Source organism: Pieris brassicae, chromosome 7 (assembly GCF_905147105.1).
Source record: "Pieris brassicae chromosome 7, ilPieBrab1.1, whole genome shotgun sequence".
In the NCBI taxonomy this organism is placed as follows: Eukaryota; Metazoa; Arthropoda; class Insecta; order Lepidoptera; family Pieridae; genus Pieris; species Pieris brassicae.
The window spans coordinates 4,288,818-4,299,093 of record NC_059671.1 but is presented as its reverse complement, the minus strand read 5'-3'; the positions used below and the strand labels follow the sequence as shown (position 1 = coordinate 4,299,093).

Here is a 10,276-nt window from a genome sequence, read left to right as displayed (position 1 = left end):
TATGACCGTTAGATGTCGTTATTATTAATTAAGTCAATATTTACATACAGTATTGGGATCCCCAATTCCATCTGATAGGAGTAAGTGGCGTTATTTTATTTCGTTTGATATTTAAAATAAGAGTTTGATATATAAATAATATTTAAAAAAAGAATTTAAGTAAATAAAATATTTGACCAATTATTATTTTTATGTCTACAGATGGTCTATTTAGAACGGAGGTTTTAAGTCCATTTACAACTGTTTGTCAATGTCAAGTTGACTTTGTTTTTAATGGTTATGTTAATCAATAAGAACTACAAGAAATGTAATGAATGTATTTAGTAAAATTCTTTCTCCTTTATCAGTACGTATTTAACACGCTTATAAACAAATGTAACACTGTGAAGAATTATCAAGTAAGACGCATTAATGATACAACATACTTAGTAACATGTTATCCAGAAATAGATTGTTTAGATTTCGAGCGGCAAATTGTCCCCGTAAACGACAAACGTTATACTGCGTTTGTCAATACATGGCGAGAACCCACAACAATAACAGTCGGGGAGAAACCAAAACATAAACCACCTCCAGCCTCTTTTATAAATAAAGTGCGAGAGAATTATTTTCGTCATTTCTTTGCCACGAAGAAAACGCCGACACCTAGTGATGTAGATAACACGTATGATGCGTTTTCACTTGATCGGAATATTCAGAAAGCAAGACGTTTAGCTTCTTTACTAAAAGCAGAGGTCCCGAAAGATGTGATCCAAAATCCGGAAGTGAAAATTCTCCGTAAGAGGGGAAAACGTCCTATTTAAATACACTTGATTTTGTACATAGCAGTTTTAGAATAAAGATATTAGATTTTTATTTGTCAATATAACGTATTAAACAATATTCTTTTATTTATAAGTATCTGTTCATAAAAGGCATTGATAATTAGATGAGCTTGTACAGATTCCGGAGTTAGGATTAAACACAGAGAAGGGTGGGCATGTATATGGATACGGTACTATGGACCCATCTGACGCTCTGATGCACAAAAAGTACCTCTGACAGGTAATGTCTAAAGGGTCAGCTATACGCCCTACTTTGTTACAGGAAGCTGGAGGGTCATCATTAGTAGAATCGCACTTGTATTTGTTAGAACAAACGGCGTTTGCAGGGTCGAATAACGTTTTTTCCGGACAGGTAAAGTTGTATGATTGGTAAGAACTGTCACTGGCAATGAAAACGCATAAATCGTAGAGTTTACAAGTTGTGTCTGTGGGGTCTGCAAATCGGCCGGCTCCTTTCTCCGTACAGTTCACACATAATGCTCCCCAAATATAGCAGCAAATCTAAAACAAAATTGTAAATGACGTTACAGTTGACGAATGTTCCTTTGTAGTCACAAATAGACTTCTGGATCTGTGTTGATAATCACAGACTAGTAAATTAATGTCTCTTTAATTCTCAGGCTAATATGTACTTTGAAGCCTAAGGTAACAGGAACGTACCAACAAAATAATAACCTCAATCTTTACGTTCATAGTTCTTTTGTAAACTGAATAAAAAATCAAAAGATGCTCTTTAAAAAGCCTTGATGTGGTTTACAGTAGGTAATAATAAGTGATTCTTCTGATTATTAGCTATCATAACACTAATTATGTGGACACGACGGCATTTTATAGCTTACCAAATTGAATCTAATAAAATGATGACGGTATTAAGTGCAAGCAAGATAAAATTAAATTAAAGCTGTAATGTAAAATTCAAGGCTATTTGACAGCATGGAAAATAAAAAAAAATCAATGGCGACTCACACGCTGAAGCCACTAGGCCAACACTGCTCATGGAAAATAAAGCGTTATTGAAAATCATCATCATCAATGGCTATGGCCCTTGTGGGCCTTAGCATCCCCAAGTACAGTTCGCCATCGGATTCGGATAGATTGTATCCAGTGCTTCTTGCGTCCAACTTCGAAACCCTATGTAGGAACCGCATTTTAGATCCTTAATATTATGAATGTTTAAAGTCAATTATACAAAATTATTATATATTATGTTCTATAGTTTTATAAAGTATCTGAAATTATTTTTTTAAATCTTGCCAAGTAGATCATTCCAGCAGCATAAGTAGTAATCATACTTTTTATCTCAACTAAGTTTACAAAAAATTTAATGAAACAACGCATTGCTTGCAGTTATTTATTTCTCGATTATAAAAATATAACATTGCTTAATAACATCGCATCGGTCATTTTTATAATATTCTTAAGATAGACTGAGACTGATAGATCTATATGCCAAAAACCAATTGATACTACCATATGACAAATGCGAAAAAACTAGTATGCTATATAGTATTGTCTTTTGTTAACATAGCTTTTACACATAGAAAGAAAACACTTTTTTACCGGATTGAAGGAAACCGGATGAATATAAATTTTTCCGACGTTTCGCGTGCTTTACAGCGTGCGTGGTCACCGTGACCTGTAGCTTCAATTCGGTAAAAAAGTCGACTTCAACGATTATGCTATATGTATATAAATATAGTATATAGTTATATATAATTAAGGGCAAGTATATGTAGTTGTACACAAATTCGAAACGGGACTAAAAACAGATGTAGAAGGGCACGTATAGGAATATTGTAATAATGTGCCATTCGCAGCAAGGACACACAAAAAGTATCTTTGACAGGTTGTATCTGTGGTGTCCGCTATTCTACCAACTGATGAACAAGTTACAGCTGAACTACAAGTATAACTGGCGTCACAAAGTGTAGTGTTGGGATTGTAAAATGTACCATTTGGGCAAGACAGGACCGTTTCGATGAAGGTACCGTTTATTTGGACGCATTGAATGTATGAAGTACAGTCAATGGATGATGGATTTGCTACGAACCCATCGATTGTACATGTTGAAGTAGTAGTTGTATTGGTTGTGTTACACACATAATTTGTTGTGCAGGTACGGGAAATAGGGCTGAAAAGGGAGGTTGTAGGGCAGGTGTAGTCGTAGGATATAAATGTGTTGCCCGTGGTTAATATACACAGGGAGTAGTTTTTGCAGGTGGTATCATTTGGGTCTGCATATCGGCCTGCTGAGGTACAATTGACAGCTCCATGAACCTGCCACACAACGCAGAATAGCTGAAACGAAAGTAATGATTAATATTACGAAGAATTTGAATTGTGTTCGTGTGAAAAGCACAATATAATATGGCTTATACTATATATACTACCAGCTGCTAATTCTTTGATAAGAAAGTTGGCAGGCCACCTCCATTATTTTTTATGTGTAAGCTGATCTTATTATTACTGTAACTCAATAGAAAACCAGGGCACTAGGGTTTTAACTCTCGCACCGACTTCAAGTTTTCGTTAAAGGCTGCCTTCGCCATATTCTGGGTATCTTCTGACCCGAGAAGATGGAACTGGATAGGCAACTCCGAAGAAAGTCCAATCATATCTTCAAGCAGGCGATTGATCTCGCAAGGAAAACGGGAGCGTGGCGAACTTGGCGTCGTACAGATGAGGCGAAGAGACCCCGAAAGACTTGAAGCGAGGTGAGATAGCGAGGCTACAGATCAAACGCGGTGGAGCCTCACGGAGGTGGAGACGCTCTCTATTCCATGTAGGGGCTCAAGGACATAAATTCAAGTCAAGTAAGTCAGGCTTTTAACTGGGTATTGTTAATAACTGGAGCTAGTGTGAGCGACCCTGGAGCCTTTCTAACACGTAACCTTGGAACTACCTGAGGTGGTTTCAGTTGGTATTGCCTACCCAGTCTTTGACAGCAGAGATTCTGGTGTGGGTCGACATACCCCTGCTACATTCCGGGGGTACATTCGCAGTACATTTAGGAGCAGTAAATACATAATGGTAAAGTGAAAGCAATATAATACATACCAATACAGCTATACAAATTTGATTCTGCATTTCAAATTCTTTCAAGTCAATAAAGATTGAAAGCAGGCTGGTATTTATAGTTTGGTCATTTAAGCCTAAATCTACATAATCATCTTTATTGCGACGCAGTATTTCTAATGTCAGTTTGTCCTTCTTTTCGTAAAACCAAAAGTACGCGTGCATTATGTTTGTGTTGTAATTAATATCCTTCTTAAACATTTGTACCATATTCTTGCAATAATTTAGTATTATTATTATTAATATCGCTTATGTTACCGACTTTTAAACTATAAGATATTGTTCGGGACAATATAAGTTCGCATATTCTGACTGAATTTCACATTATTAGTCATATGAATTGGTCAATTCTTATATTATTTATATCGTACATATCATATAATACGATATTAAATTTATATCAATTATAGTGTCTCACGCAAATAATCATTTACACATTCACAATCCTTTACGGCACAGCCAATTTCTCCTCATATCTACGTCTTACTTCGACTTAAAAATATGTTTGTTTCTGTGCACGAATAAGGACATTTCTAAAATATCTATACAGGGAAGGGATAAAATGTTGAGCTTCTTAGATCAAGACAGTTTGCTCCACAAATTGCTCTAAAACATTTCTTTTGAGCCTGAAATACCCTATTTATGTCAACTGAATTTCCCCAATTAGCAATTAAGAAGGCGAAATAGATGGTCTCTGATGGACTGGTCGAGGGGCAATCGTGCAGGAGGATCACCTGATGTTAAGCGGTACCGACGCCCATGGACAATTACACTGCCTGATGGCTCGTAAGTGTGTTGCACACATCTATGTGGGCAGCTGGATACACATAGTGGTAGTGCACAGCAAAAAGACCCTTAAAATGCTGTGGAACAACAGACGTCTAGGGGATACGGGTGGAATTTGCCTAGACCCTCGATGATAAAACTCGGCCATATCTATACGAACCAGTTCTCTGAACATTCTCAAGATGCAGAGGCTCCACACCTATACGCAACGCCAAGGGATGAAGTCGCTCGGAAAATGATAAATATAAATAAAATGTGAGTTCATATAATTAAAAGTTCTCGTTATTTGATTAATTTAATGCAATAACATTTTACTATCTACTAAATATGTCCTTTAAACGCGTTTATTCTATTTCATTCTGTGCTATTTAGTTTTTAATAGGCGTTAAATTTATCGTATGATTTGAACCTTTTACGATTCTCTTAAGTAATCAATTTTTCTTTAGTTCCGTACCAATAGCAAAGCCAAAGCACAAAAGAACAGTGTTAGCCCAGTAGCTTCAGCCACTATAACTAACGAGGTCGTAGGTTCGATTCCCGGCTGAGTAGCAATGGACTTTATGTTTATGTGCGCGCATTTAACACTCACTAACACAAAGGATACATCGTTAGAAAATTGGCATCCCTTACCGGACCTGACCTGACCAAGAAGTGTGTCAGACATAGACCGATCACCTTGCCTATTAAAAAAACAAATGAATATACAGAAATCTGAGGCCCAAACCTAAAGGGCTGTAGCGGCACTGTTTTATAGAAAAAGTATTTCTAGGATTTTAACATACGGCCTAAACTAGTCTGGATACAATATTGTTAATATATTTATTTAATACCCTAATCGAGAAACTATGACTAAGCCCCATATAACTCATGCAGTCATCAACATAAACTTCTTAATATAACCTACAAACGTGGAAACCTTTTATCTTAAACCAACATAGTGGTGCGCCAATTCACCGATATAAATAAAATATTGTTATATATTTTACAATTATAGAACTTTTATACGTACTGTTGTTATATTTTATAATTTAATTTTAATCTACTACACTAACTATTCATAGTCTAATTAACTGAAATTTTTCGTCTCTTTCTGTCGAATGTGTACGCTGTGTTAGTAAGCGACATGAGAATTTCAGTTTAAATGGTGGAAAAGGGATTTTTTGATGAATAAGGGAATACATTTTTATATTACAATCTATATATAAAGAAAAAAAATCTTTACTATACACAATTCAAAGAATATTTTCTGTTTCAGCATAGGAGAGCTAGAGAAGATATTACTTAAGATTATTAGTGCATTTATAAAGTTTTCAATATGAAGGCAACAATAGATCTTCAGATATGAGTGCAAACTTTCTCCTGTATCTCTAAATCCAATACATTTTGAAGTATAGGCAACGCACAACGCAGGATAGAAGCGCATAAGGATTTCGTGTGATTCCATGTGGTTCATAGTTGTTCAGTTCATAGTTGGCGGCGCTGGTGCCGCTCTCCATCTCTCTTGCTCTTGTACCTAAGATACACTGGGTTAACGTCCGTCTTTCTCGCTCTCTCTTCTTTATGTAGCTAATTGTTCAGTTACAAATACCGGCAAACTTCTTGAGCATTAAACAAGGGAGTGGGGGAAAGTTTGTGCATCGTACACAGCGCGGAACAGAAACGTCAACTTACTCACATAAATCACGCGATCTAAGTAATCGACATATCACTCTTCCGCCGCCGCCCAAGTGATACCTAAAAATCGCTTCTGCGCAGGCAAGGACATTTGTTCAACAAGTTTGCCGGTATCTGTAGACCGCGGTCATTAAATCCAAGCTGTCAAGCGGCAATTTGGGTCGCAGAAAGTTCGTTTTCAGAGCGCCCATAAGAACTGTGCTTCTATCCTACGTCTGAATTCGTTTGTATAAGCAACACCTAGTGCCGACTCTATGCTGAAATGCTTTTTCCTTATTTATCGATAATAATAGGCATCCTTACACTATCTGAAAGAGATCGTGTAGTTTTATCATTTATACCGTGCTGTATTAGTTGCCATAAAGCCTGGAAGTATCATGAAAAGTGTTTAACACAATGAAGGCTATTTTTTACTGCGCTATAGTGATATCGGTAAGTTAATGGCGTATAATCTTATTGCCTTATTATTTATATATTAAATTATGATTCAATAAACATTTTTACATTAGACAATCCAAATCAAATTTATATTTGTATGCAATTTTTACAGTTTTCGAGCTATGTTCAAACTACATGCTTGGTTAATGGACGATTCCCTAACAACTCGGTGGCTGACTGCCGTGGTTTCACAATGTGCTTGCAAGGCGCTGCAGGATTTATGGAATACAATCTTGTCTGCCCAGAAAACTCCATATTTAGTCATATAGACAGTCAGTGCACGAACATAACCGAGTATTCATGCGTATCGAATTACAATTGCACTCAGGAGGAAAGTATAATGTCAAAAAATTGCACAGACTACATATCGTGCATAAAAGATTTGAAAGGAGTATTTTCTGCTCGACGCTTTGAATGCCCACTGAATACAATTTACAATGGATCCATTTGCGTCGATAGGGACTTTTATCAATGCCCAAGTACTGAAAATCCGTTAATAGGAGTTACGGTGAAAAATTTCGAGGGAAATACCACAGAGAACTCGGCCGCGTCGGCATGTTTGCATTTAAGTTTCGTAATTCTATTTCTTGTGATATTGTAACAATAAATATGGTGACATCTACATTGTTATCATTTTATTGTCCGTTTCCTGCGTTTACTTTTGTTTACTCAAAGATGTGTCAAATAAACGAGACCAAGGCCGAGATGAGACATACAACTTATCAGATACTAAATGTTATTTATTTATTTATTTGAGTGAATAATGTAAACGTGTACGGATCTAAACACAATACCAGTGAATCAGTAAATCTAACTAAACCCTGGTTATATACCCTGCGTATACCCTTATGTAGCCTGCCTAATAAGGCAGATTAGTAATAATTGGTGGTAATAATTTAAAATTTTCGACATTTTTTTATACTCATGGGACAACGCATAAGGATCACCGATGGCATTGGCGGCCTTTTAAGCAATGATGCGCTCTATCCATGTCCCAATAAAGTCTATTTGTTGGCTCGTTGTGCTGCGTAAATCTCGTAAAACACAGATTTTTAAGTTATAATATCTTTACGCTCTATTGTTCTAACGAAATTTTTAATGCTTAAAGTCTTTATCAAGATTTGGAAGAGTTAACAAGGTTTATCATAATCAGTCGCGTTCTCAACCTTATTTCTGAACAGAATACAATATACATACAATTTTAACGGATCTCAAATATTGTTTTACCTAAAAGTTATTTTGTTTATTTATATATAAACCCTTATGTATAAAAGTAAGGGAGGGAAGTCCAAACTTACAAAACGCGTCACCATTGGTCAAAACAAAATGTGACGCCAGGAGGCACAAAATTGTATATATGTACTTATTTATATTATGTATTCCTCGGGCGATATTTAGTGAATCTAGAACTCTAGAACGATGTCGATATTTGCCATATCCTATACAACTATGCTATGCGTATTTACTTTTTTCAAATATAGAACTAGTACTATAACTATTACTAACTTAACTTAACTATTGATATAATTTACGTTAAAATGATCTTCGCAACAATAGAATAAATTCAAATAAATTAAAGATACATTATCCCTTTTACACATACATAATTTTCGTACTTGCGCATCTTGCAATAGGAAACAAATTATCGGGTGTACTTCTAATAGTATTTAATACTTGCAAAAATCAAACACCGGACGTGTCATATAACCTAATAAAGGCGCGCCGCCGTCACTTAAAATAAATTTCTCATTGATTTAAATTTTGTAGCGACATCTACATTGTACGGCTACAATTACAGCGATGGCGTTTTACTCCGAAACGAGCTAACGACATTTTTCCAGCCGCCAAAGATATATTATATTTCCATGGCTGAAATTTTAAGTTGTATAAAGGAGTCCAGTCCAGGACGCCAGGCAGTATTTAGACAATTCTAGAATCCTCCCTTTAGGTCGGAGGAAAAGCAGCACCATCCTTTCTCCATAATTTAAAATTTTGAATAATTGTAATATTAGGTTGGGGAAAAAGTCTTTTCGCATTATAGTATGTATGTAGTATTGAACTTGTAATAAAATCTCTTTGGCTATACTATTTATATCTGGCTGGTTTTGGCAACAATAAAAGTTTAAATTTTAAAGAAGATAATTCCAAATTCAAATTAGGATTTTTTTTTCGTACTGTCAAGATGAGTGAATCAAATGAAGATATTCTTCTGAAGATGCTGCGAAAAAAATTTGTGATATTTATGGACCTAGGGCAAGCGTTTTCAATCCGGAAATTTTGATATCAAAGATCGCTCGCGTCGCTTTGGCTGCCATATTACGGATAAAATGTATGAAACTTTTAAAAAAGTGAAACAAGATTTTCATATCAGTAATTACGACGTAGCTGGCGAACTGGGAATTGACCACAAAACAGTTAAGGCGCATTTGAAAAATAATGGGTACACAATAAAGCTCGATATTTGGGTATCTCACGAGCTCACTGAAAGAAACCTAATGAACCGTGTACTCATTTGTGATTCTTTATTACGACGTCATGAAACTGAACCTTTTCTGAAGAAAATTTTCGACAAAAACGTGCGAAAAAACTCGTAGTCACGCCAGTCAGGCTTCAAAGACTGTGGCGAAACCAGGGTTAACTCGCAACAAGGTGATACTGTATGTGTTGCATTATTCATTATACGCTGTTACCACAATGCAGAACCATCGATTCTGAACTGTGAAGTTGAGAGAAAGCGGCCGTAATTAATCAACAGAAGGAGTGTGGTGTTTCATCATGATAACGCCTAGACGTCACACAACTTTAGCAACTCAGCAAAAATTAACAGAGCTTAGCTGGGAGGTGTTAATGCATCCGCCGTATAGTCCTAACCTTAACATTTCCACCTGTTTCGGTCTCTTCAGAATTCTTTAGGCAGTGTCAGGTTAACATCATGAGAAGACTGCCAAAACCAATTGTCGCGGTATAATTTAATGTAATTTTGATCAGAAGCTCCAAATTCTAATATCAATGGGATCATGTCCCTACCTATAAGATGGCAAAAAGTTATGAAACAAAATGGTACCTACATACTTTAGTTAAATGTAAATAAACAACTAGTATATTAAGAAATGTTGTGAATTTTCGTAAAAAATACGTAGAAAAATTTTCTCCAACCAATTATTTCCAAAAGCGTTCATATATTATAATAAATAATAATACTTGTTTATTCAAAGACACTTCTGCTAATTATTGCCACAAACACGCCAAAATGTTTCATATATGTCTGTCTGTCTACTTCTTTTTTTTCACCCTAAGGGTGGCGTGGAAAATAAAAGAAATTAAGGCGGTATTCTCCGCTATTCTATTTTCTCTTAGTTAATATAAAATATTGAATACATACATTGAAAATAATATCTATAGGCTCTACTTGATTTAAGCTGACACTGACAATTAAATCTATCAAGACATAAAGGTTATTTCATATTTGTCAGTGTCAG

At 35.7% G+C, this 10,276-nt stretch overlaps 2 protein-coding genes across 2 annotated transcripts; both read right to left on the bottom strand.

Moving 5' to 3' along the window:
- Positions 1-312: 312 nt before the first annotated feature.
- On the bottom strand, positions 313-1,517 carry LOC123711975. Its single transcript, XM_045664872.1, has 2 exons — positions 1,485-1,517; positions 313-1,325 (listed from the first exon to the last, which is right to left on the bottom strand). The coding sequence occupies exons 1-2, from the start codon at positions 1,515-1,517 to the stop codon at positions 906-908; spliced, it is 453 nt and encodes a 150-aa protein (XP_045520828.1). The 3' UTR covers positions 313-905.
- Positions 1,518-2,262: 745 nt separating this feature from the next.
- LOC123712044 lies at positions 2,263-3,916 on the bottom strand. The gene is made up of 2 exons (XM_045664969.1): positions 3,882-3,916; positions 2,263-3,122 (listed from the first exon to the last, which is right to left on the bottom strand). Exons 1-2 carry the CDS (start codon positions 3,909-3,911, stop codon positions 2,541-2,543), a joined length of 612 nt encoding a protein of 203 aa, XP_045520925.1. The 5' UTR covers positions 3,912-3,916; the 3' UTR covers positions 2,263-2,540.
- Between the last annotated feature and the right edge of the window lie 6,360 nt (positions 3,917-10,276).

What these genes read in the sequence shown, in the direction of transcription:
- LOC123712044 (XM_045664969.1), bottom strand. Translation starts at nt 3,911, where the DNA reads ATGCAGAATCAAATTTGTATAGCTGTATTG. An exon ending in AAATTTGTATAGCTGTATTG is followed by an intron (nt 3,123 to 3,881) that starts GTATGTATTATA and finishes CTTTCGTTTCAG; the next exon opens with CTATTCTGCGTTGTGTGGCA.
- LOC123711975 (XM_045664872.1), bottom strand. Translation starts at nt 1,517, where the DNA reads ATGAACGTAAAGATTGAGGTTATTATTTTGTTG. An exon ending in TTGAGGTTATTATTTTGTTG is followed by an intron (nt 1,326 to 1,484) that starts GTACGTTCCTGT and finishes ATTTTGTTTTAG; the next exon opens with ATTTGCTGCTATATTTGGGG.